We start from the raw sequence: 18536 nt of genomic DNA on the forward strand, positions 1-18536 counted from the left end.
GAGTTGTTACAGGAATATAGGTCCCATTTTTGGCGTTACCTACGTTTTTTCCTAAAGTTCATCCAGCTGCAAAAATTTATTATAGATCTGAATTCTGATGTATGTAGAAAATAGAAAATCATATATTACTCTGTCAACTGATAAATTGAGATAAACATATGTATTAATTATTTACAATTAATGATAGTAACATTTATATAAAGAACAAATATTTTCTGGCTGATTGTTTCCTCTGCTTGCAGTTTTGATAAATAATACTCCGTAGGTAAATGTGTTTGGTACGATTGACGTTTTTTTTTGTTTTTTGAAAAGAAGTTACTGGTTGAAGAAGAAAAAAAACTGATAATTTGTTGGTAAATGGAAAGTGGTTTTTGAAAAAGAAATTTATTAGATTGATGATAATGTTAGCGAATGAGATAGAGATTTAATAGCAAAAAGGGGTTGCACACTAATTGTGCAAGTGAATAATGATATAATTGACCTAGTCAGTCTGAATTATTTTGCGCTTCTAGAAGACCTTGAACAAGAAGCGGTAAAGATATTAGATTTAGACACTACAGAACTGGAAGAGATTGTTTGTTTGAGTAATATAGCTAAGGAGGATGTAGTCGAGCAGAGAACTCCCAGACAAAGCTTTTTTAGTATTGAAAATTCATAAAAATATAGAAGTGTTGACTCTTGAGTAATAACATGAAGTTTTAGAGTTGAAATATGTCCCAAACAAAAACAACTTTTTGGAGGAGAGTGAAGAAAAATAATTTCAGACCATCAATCCAATATAAATTATATTTTCCTATTTTCTGTAAACATTTTTCAAACAATATTACAGTCATGTCTAATATCATATGTTTGGCTCTGTCTTTTTTTTTTTCTCCTTGTTCTTATTTATTTTTACACATCTCTGTTAATTAACTAACTATACACGGGGCTTCAAGCAGATGTACAAAGATTCTCTACTGTTATGGCCTTATTGGCCGGAACTTTATGTTTGTTCTCAGGGCCGCATTCTCACTCGCGTAAAACGCAAGTCAAATTGTATCCATAGCAATAGTCCCACACAATTGGATCGTGACCTTCACGTGAGATAGAGCGCATGACAGAAATCCTCCTAGGAAAGGACGCTGTAGTTTTGTAATTGGCCTGTCGTGTGCATGGTTTCGCTATAAAATTTAAGTAATACAAATAAAAGAAATTAATTAAGAAGCGAATCCAGTTAGATCGTTGGGCGTTGTTTGGCCGGAGATGGCTTGCTTTGCCGGAATTAGATCGGTGGAGCGGTGACGGCGATGGAGGTGAGAGTGAGTGCAGAGAGAGGAGGAGGATGAGAGAGTGGGTCATCTTTTGTAAGATTTTAAAAAATGAGTCAATTTTGATAGCATTGCTATCCTAATCGACATGGGGTGTAATTTTCTCAATAATTAACTACTCTATATACTAACCGTAAGGTGGCGCGATGTTTTGAGTTTTAAAAAAAATTGACTGTGCTTTTTTTTCTTTTTTTTTCTTTTTCTATTAGGTGACGAAGTATGAAAATTGTGTTTAGAAACTTTCAATTAGTATTTGATTTAGTAAAAAGCTCAAAATTAAGTTTACAGATTCAATTTTGCAAAATTTGATACGGTCACATATAAATTTATAGGCCTTAAGCAATAATAATACTGGAGAGATGTTTCTGTGATATTCAAATATTCCCATATTTTCTGGTGAATGATTCCCCTTAAACTTTTTTTATGTCAGCTTGTTGTGGGGGAATTACGTGATTTATGGAATTAGGAACCTCCTAATATGGCAATACTAATTACTGAAATTGTAATGCTGGTTCAGGTATATTTAATGGGGAAGTACGCAATGACGGATGTAGAGTATACGTACTGGATTTATCTGAACTCAACATTTTCAATATAAATAATAGGTTTAAACACATAATTTCATTGTGTAATAAGTTCAATTATAAAACATAAGTAGGGGTTTTACACGTTAAAACAGTGATATTTGAAAAAACTAGCGAAGTAAGTTGAAAAAGTGTATTTAAAAATTGAATTTTTGTTTGAACATGCATTTAACTTGAAAAAAAAAGTTGAAATTTTATGAGTGAAAAAGATTATTCTTTGAAAAAACTTGAAGCTCATCTTTTACAAAGGAAAAAAAAAAACATCTAACTCAACGTATAACCAAATGTTGTTTTGAAAAAAAAAATCTATGAACAAACGGCTTCTAAATATTGAAGTCATCACATTAAAATCCTGATTTAGCTTCTAGAAGTACGTGATTTATGGAGTTAGAAACCTCCTAATATGGTAACATCAGTTAGTTTCCAATTCTTTCTCTATCTCTTAGTAGGCGTTTGGTCATATATATTCCAAATGTTCATTTAGAAATTTTGGAGTTGGAGTTAAAGATAGAGTTATATTTGGTTATTTTGCAAAAAATATTTGGAATGTTATTGTTTTAATGTACTTAAACACAACTTTAAAAGTAAAAAGTAAGTTGGAAAAAAGTATAAATAGGTTATAAGCGTTTTCAAATTTGAAATACAACTTCAAGTTGGATTTGAAATTTTAATTGTCAAACACTGATTTACAAGTAAAATAAACAATTATTCAAAAAAAAAAAGTGAATAATTTTTATGGCCAAACGGATACTTAGGCCCCATTTGTCCATAGATACCAAAAAAAAAATTCACTTTTTTTGGAATTTGGAGTTGGAGTTGTGTTTGATCATCGTTTTTGAAATTGTAATTTTTGGTGAAATGTAGTTGTAAAAAAGTGAAAAAAGTGAAATTTTTTGAAAAACAAGTTTTTTAAGTTTTTGGTATTCGAATACAACTTCAAATCAGTATTCGGAATTCCCGTATACTAAAATCTATTTCGGAAAAAAGTGAAAAAAAATTTCCGAATAAAGTTAATAATTCTTATGACCAAACGGGGGCTTAACTATCTATCGTGAATTGTACAGTGATATCTTGAATGGGAAAATAGCCTATAAAAGATAACTCCAATGTGGTATATATTGGTTAAGTTGACATTTTAATGCAAGCAGCTAGGCCTATCAGTCACCTTTCAACATCGACGTAAAAGTATTTTATTTTTCTACAATCTGGTGTTATCCCTTTGAATTTCAAACACCACAAACAATCTAGCATTATCCCTTTGAATTCAAACGCGACCAGATTTAGCTTATGATGCATTAAACGATTAGAATTATTAAAACTGAATTAATAATATTTTAGTATCAGTTATTTGATCGGATCATGAAAATTAAAAATACTTTCATGTAGCGTCTGACTTCTGAGTACGAGTCAACTTATTAACTGATCCAAAAAATTAATTTTCATATAAACAATTGATAGCGAAGCGAAATGAGAACATCTGTCACCATTCACCGAATAATATTCCATTTTATTGTTTACTGTGTAATTATTAATTTCCCTATCAAAATTATGAGGAGATACTAAAGAGCAACTCAACGTGTCCTTAGTTGATCGATTGTACGTGTCCTAAAAATTTCATGTAGTCTCAGAAAGAATCATGCTTCTATTAATTAAAATTATTTTAATATCATTGTACTTTACAGTACTCTTTTACGTTTAATAAATATTTATAAATTCTAATTGAAAAATATAAGAAGGTCGACGTTTAATTCTCATTGAAAATGAAAAGAATAATGTAAATTTACTGAACCATCAGAGATTAATCAGCCAGTGGTCCTGTCAATTGGCATACACTAAAAGGAGCTTGCTGGCAGCTTTTACTTTTATGGAGAAAAAGCAAACAACCATTACATGCCCACCAGTTTTTTCTAGCCTTTGACTTCATAATTAGTACGGAGTAACACTTTTGCCAAATACAATGGCTGGGCACAATGGATTTCAGGAGGAAATTGTTTAACATGATTTTTTATAGCAACTAAATAGAAAAAGATATTCTTTAAAGATCTTTTATATACTACTTCTAAGAGCCCGTTTGGATTGGCTTATAAGTTGACTTATAAAATTTTTCGTTTTTTTTTGAGTGTTTGGGTACTAAATGTTAAAAATATCGTTTTGTCTTAAAATAAAATTCAAAAAATAATTAAAATTTCATTTGACTTAACATTTTTATCAAGCGAACATAAGTTCGAAAACATTTATAAGCCAAAAAAAAAAAAAAAGTTAGACTACCCCAACTTATTTTTTTTAATTATAAAAAAATTTATGCGAACATAGGCGTATCCAAACACGCTCTAAAGCTTCTTACATGTAACGATAAAGAAAGGGCTCTTAAAAAATTTGACAAACTAAGGTGCCATTTAGCCATAAAAATTATTCACTTTTTTTTCAGAATTTTTTCCACTTTTTTCACTTTTGGGCGTTTGGCCATAAATATTTCGAATACAACTTGAAGTTGTATTCCGGAATACTAAAAACTCAAAAAACTTATTTTTCAAAAAAAAATTTACTTTTTTCACTTTTTTACAACTACATTTCACCAAAAACTACAATTTCAAAAATTATGGCCAAACACAACTCCAACACCAACTTCAAAAATTTCAAAAAAAAGTGAATTTGTTTTTAATATCTATGGCCAAGGGGCTACTAAAAAAAAGTTATAATAGACAACAAAATCAACTGACCGTGGTAAACCACACCAGCAGCTTTAAAAAACCTGTCATGCATGCATTAACCAATGGTACTTTATGTTTTGGGATGGGATTAAAATAATCCCTTAAATATACTTTTGAGAAGTTTTTGGCTCTCTTAAGTTTTTCAAAAGTAGTTGTCGATAAATATTTAATAAACTCTGTTATTAGATTTAAAAAGAATTATGAAACAAAGAAATTTATTAAAAACATTAGAACTCCTCTCAAATATGAGATATCGACATATTGTAACACTGGAAACTATCCCAAATATAATTTAAAAATAGCAAAACTTACACTTGAAATAAATGCAATAGACACCGGAAATAAACCAAAATAAAAGAAAATGCTAGAACTCGAATTTGTTGGACATCTAAATAAATGAAGCTTAGCTAGAAACAACTGGAAGCAGAACTAAAAAAAAAGGAGGTTGTTATGCAATGCTGAAGCATAATCACATGTTTCATAGACATTTGATTGATTACTGATATAACTCCCACCTACAAACCCAAAAGAAAGAAAATATCTATAGAAAAAGATTAAGGCTAATTTATCTCCATTTTCTTATTTTAAAAAATAAATATATATATATATATATATATATGGTCTGAAATAAGGTATAAATGTCAAAGCCACATAAACCAAAAAGTTTAAACTTGTCAATCATTACACCAACTCATCCGTTAATCACTGAAATTACGATATTTGCTTTGCTTTAGTAACAAATTATACAGTTTGATGCCTAAAAGTTTCAAGTATCTATTCGCTCAAGGAAAATAAAAAAATGAAAGTATCCTTTGATTTCATTATGATTAAAGGCCTGAGTTAATTACTTGTATGATCATTCACGCTATCAAAATTACCCAGTAAATTACTTTTGTTTTTAGTACATTTGCATCATTTCTTCATCGTTTGTAACTTTGTATCCATCTCTAATCCACCGCCCCCCGCCCCCGCCCCCCCTGGTCCCACCAAACCCCACCACACATAAAAAATAAAAAATAAACATCATGGGCCAATTAAACGTTTTGAGCTTGCAGCTACCTGCATATACTATACTCGAACAAAATATATATGTAAAGTTAGAATATTTTTAATAAGTGTATATACGTATGCATACACTTGTAAAAAGTACTATAATCGTTTCAAAATCTGATGAATGCAGTGATACGTCGCCCTAATAAATTTTGTATCGTACGAGCAAAACCCCACATGAAAGACTAATTAAAAAATAATCATTAGATCTTAGACTGAACTTATGTATTTGCTGGCCTTCAAAAATAAAATAAAATTAATGATAGAAGATTTTGTTGTTTGGTTGATTGGTGCGTTTGGTTTGGGTCAAATATTTCAGCAAGTAGACGATCAAAAGAGATGATGCAACGTTGGTCACATGTGCATGCCATTAAACTTTAATTAAATAAAAGCACCGGCTCTGGTTGAAATGTTCCTTTCATGCTTTAATGTTTCAACTACATAAATTACTATGTAAATAGTAATTAATCTTCACTTGTATTTTAAAAAGCCACTGATTTCTCTCATTTGCTTCTTCAAAATACAATATGACCTCGTCACTCTTATCCAGGGGCGTGGGTTCAAACGAATTCAATAGCTTTTGTTTGAATCATATATTTGTATTAAATTTTTTGTCAAATATGTACAAATTATTAATTAAGAATCCAGTAACTTTAAAGAATTAGAACCCCGAACCCACAAGCTTAGAATCCTGGCTCCGCCTCTGCTCTTATCTTATCATTCATTTTAATTATTTATCTGAATCAGTGACATGATTTTGTGCCTATTTTATCATAGCTCGACTTGTATGTAAATTTAGGTCTGGAGAGTGGGACTGTGAAAGTTCTAAAATTTTACATATTATCCCAAATAGATGTGTATTTTGCATTATTTTCGAATAGTATTAGTCTAATCATATATATCAAAAATTTAGTTGCACATATGTTTAGTTAATGTTATGATAAAGCAGTTGATGACACTCTGTAAAAGCCTAAAAGTATCGCCGCAGCTACAATATGAAGGTCCCATGCATTTGCTTCTGCTTCATAGATTATTAAAGTATCTAATCATCGATGGGCCTTGGGCCTTCCATTGGTTCTTATATTGGACCCATTCCCTCCTTAATCTAATAGAATTTTTACTTTTTTTTGCGCGGATTGCCCTTCCTTTGGGGTGGTCTTTAATTTTTGCCCTTCAAATTGGTGGTCTTTAAGTATTGTCCCTCGCCTAACACCCTAAGGTTGTGGATTCGAACTCCAGCTCAGTAAAAAAAAAAAAAATCGCAAGGCAGAATTTTGCAAATCTGCCATGCAAATTCTGCCTATTTGGGCCTTAAGGCAGAATTTGCATGGGCACGGGCAGAATTTTTGTCCATGTAAATTCTGTCAACCACCATTTTGAGGGGTAAAAATTAAAGACCAGCTCCAGCGAAGGGCAATCCTGCAAATTGCCCGAATTTTTACAACATAGCTACGAAATGTAATTAAGAAAAAAAGTAACTACTATTGGTTAAAAGCCTAGAAACTATAGCTATTTATGTAAGTTACTCTAAACTAATTGCACGGTTTGTCCTTCAAATGAGTTGGCCTTTAATTTTCATCCTTTAAAATCGAACTTATGCTTATAGAGAAAGTTCTTTAAGGGTGCTAGCATAACTTGTGGATTTTATGATGCATAACTTATGTCTCTCAGGCATAAGTTTGATTTTGAAGGGAAAAATTTAAGGACCAGCGCATTTGAAGGTAATAAATTAAAGACCAGTACAAAATTGCAAATGACCCTATTACAGTTGTGCCCATTTTTAGGTAGGGCAATTCTGTGAATTGCCCTTCTTTTGGGGTGGTCTTTAAATTTTCTTTTCATATTTAAATCTTTAAATTTTGCCATTAAAACCCAAGGTTCCGGGTTCGAACCCCCGCATCAAAATTTAAAAAAAAATCGCAAGGCGAGTTTAAATTTCGCTATCCCCCACGCATACACATGGCGGAATTACCAAAGTTATGCGGACTCGGCATACTTATGCCTTATGGGCGGACTTGGCGTAAGTATGAAGGAATTACAAAAGTTATGCTTGGACTGGCATACTTATGCCTTATGGGCGGACTTAGCATAAGTATGCGGGTCGCATAACTTTGGTAGTCCTTCACAAGTTTATACGGGTCCGGCACAAAGTTTGCCCGTTAAAAAAGTATGCCCCCCGGCATAAACTTGTGAAGGAATTACCAAAGTTATCACGAGTCGGCATACTTATGCCAAGTCCGCCTACAAGGTACGAGCATGCCAGGTCCGGCATAAATTTGGTAATTCCTTAACAAGTGTATGCTGGGTCCGGCATACTTGCGACCCAAACTTTGCCTTGTAATTTTTTTTTTAATTTATGCTTGAGCGGGGGTTCGAACTCAGAATCTCATGACTTCTGCGTGAATGCTCAGAATTGCAATACGAAGGGCAAAAATTAAAGACCAAAAATATGAGGGGCATAATTTAAAGACCATAAATATGAAAAAGAAAATTTAAAGATCACCCCAAAAGAAGGGCAATCCGCGCAAAAAAATGTTTTAGGTATAATTCAGAGGACTGAACGTGTGTGTCACGATCAAATACTAGAAGGTAAGCAGTAGTTATCATCTATGTCATGGCCTGTTAGGCTATTGGATAAGTGGGCCTCTTTGGCTTTTTCAGATGTTGAAGCTAAGAAAGGAGATGCATATAGGGCCCAAATGTTAGGCACTTTTACTTCTATATACAGGAACCTTTGTGATTTTGGATGTTCTTCATAGTACTTGTTATTGTCCTCTGTTATACTTTCTTGGTTGTCTATTATTTATTCACCATCAGTCAGACTTCTTTATAATAGTTATCCTCTATAGCGACATTTTACTATAAGGGTTAAGTTCTTTTTTGAAACTGAACTTTTCATGTTATGTTATGTATATATTGTATGTTCTCTATAATAGCATTCGCTATAAAGAACCGAAAAATATTGTAGAACATATGATATCGTTATACAGAGATTTGACTATATCTGTAAAACAGGAAAGCGTTAAGCGTGGAATCCTCTCAAACTGTCAACTCAATCCAACCAAGTGAATTTTTGAATGGGAAAAAAAAATCTGAGTGAGTAAACTAACAAAGGTTTGTTCTGTATCTGTCTGATAAAAAATATAGTCTTATTAATTTATTTTCCTAAAATTTGAAGCAAGATAGGACACAAATTATGTATCCTTTACAAAATAGCATTAATTGTCAAAAAGACATCACACGTCACCAGATTTTTGTATATATTTGCAATAGATGCATCTAGAAAACTGTGTCATATTAGATTTATTATTGAATGTCAAAAATAATTAAAAGAAAATCATTAACTTAATTAAACCATGCCAGGAATGATACGAGAAATAACAAAAATACTGGGAATATATAAAAGAAGAAAATAATAAGAAACACAAGCAATGCAATTTCCTGAATTTAGATCTAGGTGTAGTAGAATGCTATTGATATTAGGCATGGACTTCAAAGGTTTTTGTGCGCACGACACTTTGGATAATAGTTGTTTAAACTAAACTTCATATAAATTTTATTTCTAAAGTGACAAAAAGCTGAGTTAGTTTCCAAAGAAACACTGGTTGAATGTAGTCTTGGGACTTTTTTTTACCCCATAGTATGGGACATTGGGCAAATCGAAATTTGATATTTTTGAATTTTGTTTAGATTTTCGAATTACTTATCGGATTTCAAATTTAACTTTTAAAATATTTAGATTTCAATTGTAACACCTCGTACCTTTAACCTAAGCTTTGACCATGATCCTAAACTTAGAAAACCAGATAAAGAATGTGGGAATTGGAATTTCCTCTTCAGTTGTAAGATGGTGGTTTACGCCCATGAACAATGACCGTATTTCAAGTCGTAAACTGATACCAAAGATTTCTGAGCATTCTGGAATTTGGCATTTGGAGGCTACATTGTTAAACGGACCGTATTTTGAAATACGGCCCTTATTTCAAAATGTATTTGGAATTTGGGAAAACTTCCTTGATGAAAGTTGTAAGTCTTTGAAAATACCTTTCCAATGGTATATTATGGGGGTCAAACGGACATCTGTGCAAAGAATTATGGCCATTTCTTGAAGAGTCGCAGTGCAGTCCACACAGAATACGGCCCCATCTTTCAAAATACGGCCAGTATTTTGCTGGGCATAAAATTCAATTTTCCAAAACAGTATATATTCGTCCATATCAGTCCAAATCATTATTTTTCATTTCTTCAAGCCCTAGAATGACCTCTTACCCTCTCCCATCATCAAGAACACCAAGGTAAGCCTACTCTAATTATTCCAAGTCAATTCTAATACATATCCTTGTAATCTAAACAAGAAATCATCATTCCTAACCTAGGGTTTTCAAGAAAACCCATCTCAAAGTTTAAGAATTCAAGATTTTGAAAATCTTCTTCAAAGCTCAAGTCTTTAATTCAAGTTTTGGAGCGGTTAAGGTATGTAGAGTTACTATCTACGTGTAGGAACATCATTGTTCTTCCCACGCCTCATAATCCATAAATTATGATTCTTTACGAAAACTAGGGTTTCTATTCAATGCTCATGATAACCTTAGGTCCATGTCCATGATTATATTATGTATGAATTGTTATAATTCCCTCATTGAGTTCTTAATATTTCTTTATGATTATTAAGAATATGTCTGTAATCTATGAAAAACCCATATATCTCATTCCACGGGTTCATGCATGCTAGTTTATGATATATTATGCTATTTTCAAGAAAATACTATACATGTTTTACAAGCTCATGAAAGCAAGCTATAATTCATGATATCCATGTACAAGCAAGTTATATTCATGAAAACCATGGGCAGCAAGTGCCACTTATTTAACATGTTCATGTTTTTGGGAGTTGCATTAATTACAGAGAAGGCTTCAAACAGCCTGAAACTACGTAGTCACTGTAGGATGAGGATTGCTTCACCCATGCTTAGGACGATCTCTCATAATGACTGGATCCTTTCATAATATTATTAAATCTCATGTCCCTGGTAAGGTATGAGTGTTCTGTTGGTAGGACGCAAGTACTAGACCATATTGTCGGTTATATTTACTGCTCTCCATACTCACGATACTTTACGCGTGTTATATATGTATATGTACTCATGTTCGCTGACCATGTTTCGAGTTCGGTCTATTATGTTATTTCCATGTCCCATGTTATTTCATTCGGTTGCTTTACATACAGGTACATTCGATGTCTTTGACGTCCCCTTTTATGCCGGGGGCTGCATTTCACGATGTAGGTATGGATTTACAGGACACCACATCTGCTCAGTAGGATTTGCTCATATCAGCTCATTGATGAGCCCCGTCTCATTCGGGGCTTTAGTCAGTTATCTTTATTTTACTAGTTATGCATTTAAAGGTATCTTTGCCTTGTCCCAAATAAGTACGTTTTCGATCGGACTCACGATTAGAGGTTTCATAAACTAGTCAGTTTAGTTATGTTAGACATGTAAGGTGTTTAGCGATCTTTGGCTCAACTCATGTTATTTCCGCATTTATGATTTAAACAAGTATTTCATTAAATTATTATGACATATCATGTTTTATAAAAGCTGTATTTCCGCTCATGTATGCCTCATGATGATTCAGCAAGCCATGTGGTTCGCTCGGTCACATGCAGTATGGCACCGAGTGTCGTGTTTCGCCCAGGTCATGGTTCGGGGCGTGACACCAATTGAATTCCGAATTTGGTAGTTCGAAATTTTTATACCTTATGTTTATCTCTGTTTATTAGACATATATCCATATTTTCAGTACTAAATACAATGCCCTACTAAATTAGATGATATATACAGTAGGGCTTTAAGGTATGCGCCAAAAGCTTTCTAACGAATTGTGCTCACCGGGTTTTTATTTAAGTGCTAAGTTATTTTAGGACTCAAATGAAAGTGCAAGAGAAAAAAATGAGGCCGAAAGAGTTTCAACCGGCAACCTCTCACTCAAAGCTTGAGCACCTAACCACTAGGCCAATGTGCATCTTTATTTTCAAGCGGTGTCCTTTTATTCTTTTTACCTTCTATTTTTTGTTTTATTTATTATTAATTTATGTATATCTAGTAAAAAAATTGACGAAGCAGTGTCAGGTGACACTCCACAGGCCAAGGTAAATGCGCCCCGAAATATACCCTATTCGGCTAATAGATGTGCAAAGTGAGATGCACTCAATGTGGCTATATTTTTCGTTGCAATTTATGAAGTATGGTGTTTTTTTGTTTATGGAGTGTGGTACTTAATCAATAAAGAAGCATATTAGTTGTTGTAAGAAGAAGATGCAACAAATTATCTTATCTGAATGATTATGATGGTAAGAAAGCAATCAAATCGCACATAGTTTATAAGGATTGAGTAATGATTGACTTAAATATAGAAAGAGACACTTTTTTTGGGATAGACCAAAAAATAAAGTACAACACTTAAATTGAGACGGTTGAGTATTTAGTAGTATAATCTATTTGGACATGATTTTATTATATTTAAACTCGTTAATTTTCAAGCTGACTATATTTTAGTTTTCTTCTTGGATGTCGGATTATATTCTATTTGCCATGGTTTTACCATGTTTGGACATGTTAATTCTGAAACAATAACTATCTTCAATGATATACATTGTACAATTACAAGAGGTATTTATAATATGTAAAAATAATACAAAAGACTAAATTATCCTTCTAGCTATACAAATATATCTATCATTCCCCATCAAGCGATGCTGGGTCTTGACAAATGCTGAGCTTGTCACGCAAGAATGAAAATCGAGGGTAGGGAAGAGATTTCGTTAGTGAATCTGTAAGTTGATCTGTACTTGGCACATAGAGAAACTGTAGAACGCCAGATGCAACCTTCTCACGAACAAAATGAATGTCAATTTCAATATGTTTGGTGCGAGCATGATGGACAGGATTGTGAGCTAAGTATATACTGCTGACATTATCGCAGTATATTGTTGAAGGGGACGATGGTTGAATATGGAGATCGCCAAGAAGAGACAGCAACCAAGATATTTCAGCAGTAGCATGAGCAACAGTACAATATTCAGCCTCGACACTCGAGCGCGACACTACATTTTGCTTCTTAGAAGTCCAAGAAATAAGACTATTACCAAGAAATATACAGTATGCGGATGTAGATTTGCATGTGGTAGGGCAACCTGCCCAATCCGCATCAGTATAACATGTTAATGAACCAATTGAGTTGCCAGGAATTAACAAATCATGATTTATGAAATCACGCAGGTAACGTAGAATATGTTTCACTGCAGTAAAATGAATGTCCAAAGGAGAATGCACGAATTGGGCAACTTGACTAACAACGTAAGCAATGTCGGGACGAGTAAACGTTAAGTATTGAAGTCCACCGACAAGACTACGATATAATGAGGGATCAGAAAATGGAGGAAAGGCATCATAAGCAATAAAGATTTAGGAGAAAGAGGAGTATTAACTGGTTTAGAATATAAAAGACTTGCACCCTCAAGAAGATCATGAATGTACTTGGACTGGTTAAGAAAATAACCCCCATTACATGGGGAGACATAAATTCCAGGAAAAAAATTGACTAGACCTAGGTCTCGCATGGAGAATTCAAACATAAGGCTCTTGATTATAGACTTAAGTAAAGAACTAGAAGATGAAGTGATAAGAATGTCATCCACATATAGATGAAGAATGACTGTCAAAACCAGATTTGTAAATAAAGAGAGAATTGTCAGACAGACTATTTTTAAAACCATGTTTGATAATAAAGGATGTGAACCGATGTAACTATGCTCTTGGATCTTGTTTTAAGCCATAAAGAGCTTTGTTCAACCAGCAAGCATGATGTGGAAATTGCTGATGAACAAAACCAGTAGACTGTTTCATATATACCAGTTCATTAAGAGTGCTATGTAAAAAGGCATTCTTAACATCTAATTGATGAATTGTCCAACCTTTAGACGCGGCTAAAGAAAAAACAATTCGAATGGTCACTGTTTTCACCACAGGACTAAACGTTTGATCATAGTCTAATCCATGTTTTTGGTTGTAACCTTGAGCAACCAAACGAGCCTTATAACGATCAAGGGAGCCATCTGATTTTTGTTTCACTTTGTAGACCCATCGACAACCAATAACATTTGCATTAGTAGGAGGCAAGACTAAGTTCCAGGTGTTGTCGGTGATGAGGGAATTATATTCATCTGCCATTGCCCTTTTCCAGTTTGGGTTTTATTGGGTTCAGTAAATGAATTGGGTTCAAGAGGAAGAGAAGATTGTGATGAAAGTGTAGATGTGTGAGAGAATAAAGAAGGAAGAATTTTTGGTTTGAGCTCGGGTGATCATGAAATGTAGTTTAGTATTTGAAGAAGGTAATTGGAGAGATGTAGACGGGGAAGGTAAAGTAGTTGAAATAATATGAGACCTTAAGGAGCGAGAAATGAAATCAAGAGAAGGCCTGTGTGTTTTAGTTACTGCCAACCGCCAACCCATCTGTTTGTTAGCATATTTTCCTTTTCAATTATAGAAGTCAATTATTTGCTCTATATTTTATTGGTATCAGAATATCAACTATATTAGGTTCTTAATATGTTGTAGTAATGATAAACCTTAAAATGTTTTTAACTTTCATAAAATGTTTAATTCAAATAATTATTGTCGCGTGGGCTTATGTTTATAAATGGATCGGAAAAAGGTCAAAAATACTCCTGAACTATCCGAAATAGACCACATATACCCTCCGTTTGCATTGGGACCAAATATCACCGTTACGGGTCTTTCGAGGACCACATATACCCCTCATGTTAACAAACTTGGTTATATGCTGACGGGGCAGTCCACGTGGAAAAAAAAATCCACATGGACATCCACCTAAACTAATAACCCGACCCACCTATCATTTATTTCACACTTCTACACCCAACTCCAAATTAGAACCCTAATTTTCAAATCCATCTTCCCCATTGATTCTCCAAGCTAAAATTAGTGTATGTGATTCCTTGCCAGTGCTCTCGTGACCAGGAAAAAAGCAAGAAGCACGACAGAAAGAGTCACATTAGTCGAAGATCTGGAAAAAAAAAAACCTATCTTCCGCAGCTCTTGGATTATTTTCTACTGCAAAAAAGTGTAGTGGTCTACTAAAGATTGAACTGATGACCCACTACAAAATGAAGAAACTGAACATATAAAAACCACCAAACAATATTTACAATATGAAAATTTAGTTAGAATCACATATGAAGATGACCCGTTAGGATTAAGACACAACATTATTACATGTATAGAGAACATATGGACACCAACCAGCATCTGATGAAGGTACAGAGCAGCCATGGCAGTGTCAATACTCTACCCAACATTGTACACATGAATGTAGTCTTTCGTATAATTGTTCATCTTTTCAAGTGCAGCAAAACACCAGTATCATATAAAAGGCCTGCCATAATAGCATTGATCTTACATAATTTCTCATGCCTCATTTCTTAGCTAAATTTCAATTGAATGCATCAACAAAATAAAATAATCCAAGAGAACAGTGATGGACTATAATGGAATATGAATTAAAGCCTAAAACTAAACTTGCAATCACTATTCCTAAAGACAGGGACTGCCAATTTCCACGTGGATGTCCAGGTGGAATTTTTTTTCCACGTGGACTGTCCCGTCAGCATATAATCAAGTCCGTTAACATGAGAGGTATATGTGGTCCCTTGGAGTGACGACGAGGGTATAGTTGGTCCCAAATGCAAACGGAGGGTATATGTGATCTATTTCAAATAGTTCAAGGGTATTTTTGACCCTTTTCCGTAAATGGATTACAACACTTTAAACTCATTCAATTCACAAAAAAAAAAATAGATGGCGGTGGTGGGTGGGTTGTGGGGTGGGGGTAGATGGCTAGTGGTGGGTAGGTAGGGGTGGAGGTTGGGGTGATGGGTGCGTTGTGAGGTGGGGGTAGGTGGGTAAACTCATTCAGTTCACACAAAAAATAGATGGTGGTGGTGGGTGGGGTGGGGGTAGATGGCTAGTGGTGGGGGATGGGTGGTGGGTATGTGGGGGTGGGCTAGTGTTGGTGGTGGTGGTGAGGGGTAGTGGGGGTGGGTGGTGGGAGTGGGATGGGGTGGATCCGTGGTAAAGATTATCCATACAGAATACCTCTTAATGATATTAAAACTTTATTTAAGATCTTAATGATTAAGACTTATCAGACCAAACGAATGCTTAGATCTTAAGCAAATGCACTTAACGACCTAAGGTTTGAAGCATTTAAATTCAGACCTCCATAAATTGCAAACAAATAGGCCTTAACTAACTAAGCATCAAAGTCATTCGACTAAGAATATAAACTGTTCCTTTTTATCCTTATTTAAACTTCTTGACGTTGAATCAAAACCAACATTACGTATATTTGCTCCTTTTTTATTTATTTATAGTGTATACGATAAGTAAAGGATATTCGTGGTACTTGAATAAATAAACATATATCCCCAATAATAATTTGGGATTTGACATTCAAAGAGGCAGGAAGAGTAGTCTCATATTTTATTTTTCCACTTTTTGGTAAAAGTAGACTTGACAAGTTGAGTATGAGAAGCAATAATTTTCTAAGATGATGATAAGGAGCATATACATAGTTATTAAAATTTAAATTTAAACATTGACGTTTAAATTTTCTAAAATATAAATATTCTTTTAATTATATTTATATTATAACATAAGAAAGAGTTTATACGGGAGAAGGAGTTCTAGTTAAATTCAGCTATCATCTATCACAGTTATAATGGGTCTATAATTGGCACTAGTATAAATATTTGTCCTATGTTCAATATTGAGGGAGGGGAAACATAATATGGATGAAACAGACCGAATTTCGGAATTGCCAGAGACAATGTTGCAGCACATAATGTCTTTCCTTGATGTTAAAGATGTACGAATGGGTACATTGTCCAAGTCCAAGATTTGGAACAGTGCATGGAACTCACTCTCCTACTTAAATTTTGGTGATAAATTTTTCCCCAACTCAAGGTCAGAAGACTCGCCAAACCTCGCGAATGTTGTAGATCAAACTCTAGCAAGTCGTCAAAAGCACAAGATTTCTGTGCAAAAATTTTGGATATTGTTGCCGTATCGGCCAAAGCACAAGATTTCTTATGTCGACGATTGGATTAGAACACTTGTAGCTTGTAATATCAAAGAGTTGAATCTCAGAGTAAGCAGACCTATTTATGGAGGAAAACACGATTACAACGAGTTGCCTGACGGAATCTTTAATGCCAAAGCACTAAACGTGCTGAATTCGAATGGGTTACTAAACGTGCTGAATTCGAATGGATTTAAGATTAAATTTCCCTCTAATGGTGTAATAATGTTTTCATCTTTACGAGAGTTTCACCTATGTGATGCATTTTTGGACGAGGAATTTATTCAAGCTCTATGCACAAGCTGCTGCAATTTAGAGGTTTTGTCTTTGCAGTGCTTTGATGGACTTGCCAGTTTTCAAGTTGGTGAAACATCTTTATCTAAACTGAAAAAGGTAAACCTGGAATTTTTCCCCTCTAAACTCCAATTGGTTGATATTGCAGCAACTAATCTTGAAGACCTCAAGATCTCCAGTCATGGGAATCTAAAGGTAGTTAAAATAACTGCTTTTAAAGCCCTTAAGAGTTTGTTCCTCGATGGCATGGCCGTGATGGAAAACTGGTTAGAGGAACTATTTTACAGCCTACAAAATCTTGAAAAGTTCCAGTTATTTTGGTGAAAGACCTTAAAGACTATGAAGATCACGAGTCACAGGCTCAAATCGCTGATAGTATATGATTGCGGTTGAATTAGACACTCCTACTTTAATAAGGTTCTCATATGACTGCCATTCATTGCCAACATTGAAACTGAAAGCTTCAGTTTCATTAGTAGCCAATATCTCCTTTGCTTCAGCAGGAACCCCTGACAACGATGGATGTAACGTCGCGAATTTTCTTGGTAACTTCAATCCATCTATGGCTATTGAATTATCAAGTGCAAATGACGAGGTATGTCCGACAAATTCTTTAGCTACACTTGTTCTGAATTTCTCGTAAGTTGTTTTTTTTTTTTTGGTTGCTAATGCAGGTGATAGGTATGCCAAAAGACGTGAGAGAAAACATGCTTCCTCCACTTTATGGTGCTAAGTGTGTGCACGTAAACAATAACAACGATTGAATCATTCAGTTGTGGATGTGGTTGATAGTTTGCTTTGGTTATAAGGTATTTCATCCAAGGAAAAGAACTGATCTACCTTATACAACCAGGATCTCAGTTCCACACCAGTGAATCGAGAGAACTCAATCTTGGATAGCCTTCTCATGGAGCTGGTGAAGGCCCTCATTGGTGGTTTCTGCCCACCTCCTCCTCCTTCTTGATTTCCCAGAGGTGGTTGCTGCATTTCTGCTGCTGCTGCTTGGTTCTGGCCTCCTATGTATGTTTGGAACTAAGTGTTTGGCCCCATTCCATGTGCCTGCATGCATTGTTGTCCCCTTGAAGAGGAATCCGAGGCAAATATTCTCCTATAGGTGACTGCGAATGGGGTGTAACCTCTATTCTCATCTGATATATTCCAGGAGACACCGTGGTTGTTCCAGCATCTGAGGGTAGTAACCAAGCCATCGAATTTCCTGAGGGAGTATAGACATCTCCACCTCCATCATGTTCTTTAGCAGCTTTCCCTTTGTCACTTCTCTTCGCAGTTTCAAGAGAAGCCCTCATTTCTGCAAGGGACTTCCTACGTTGTCCTCTTTTTAGTTTTGCCTCACTACAAAATTAGTCATCTCGATTGTCATCCGATCTAGCATTTCTTTGATTTCTCTCATATCATTCGTCGTTTTAGAA

The 18536-nt window shown here is 34.5% G+C and overlaps 1 protein-coding gene across 1 annotated transcript; it reads left to right on the forward strand.

Moving 5' to 3' along the window:
- Nucleotides 1-16497: 16497 nt before the first annotated feature.
- On the forward strand, nt 16498-18536 carry LOC132054555 (F-box/LRR-repeat protein 25-like). Its single transcript, XM_059446538.1, has 2 exons — nt 16498-17701; nt 17781-18536. The coding sequence occupies exon 1, from the start codon at nt 16522-16524 to the stop codon at nt 17428-17430; it is 909 nt and encodes a 302-aa protein (XP_059302521.1). The 5' UTR covers nt 16498-16521; the 3' UTR covers nt 17431-17701; nt 17781-18536.

The sequence above is a fragment of the Lycium ferocissimum genome, chromosome 4, assembly GCF_029784015.1.
Source record: "Lycium ferocissimum isolate CSIRO_LF1 chromosome 4, AGI_CSIRO_Lferr_CH_V1, whole genome shotgun sequence".
In the NCBI taxonomy this organism is placed as follows: domain Eukaryota; kingdom Viridiplantae; phylum Streptophyta; class Magnoliopsida; order Solanales; family Solanaceae; genus Lycium; species Lycium ferocissimum.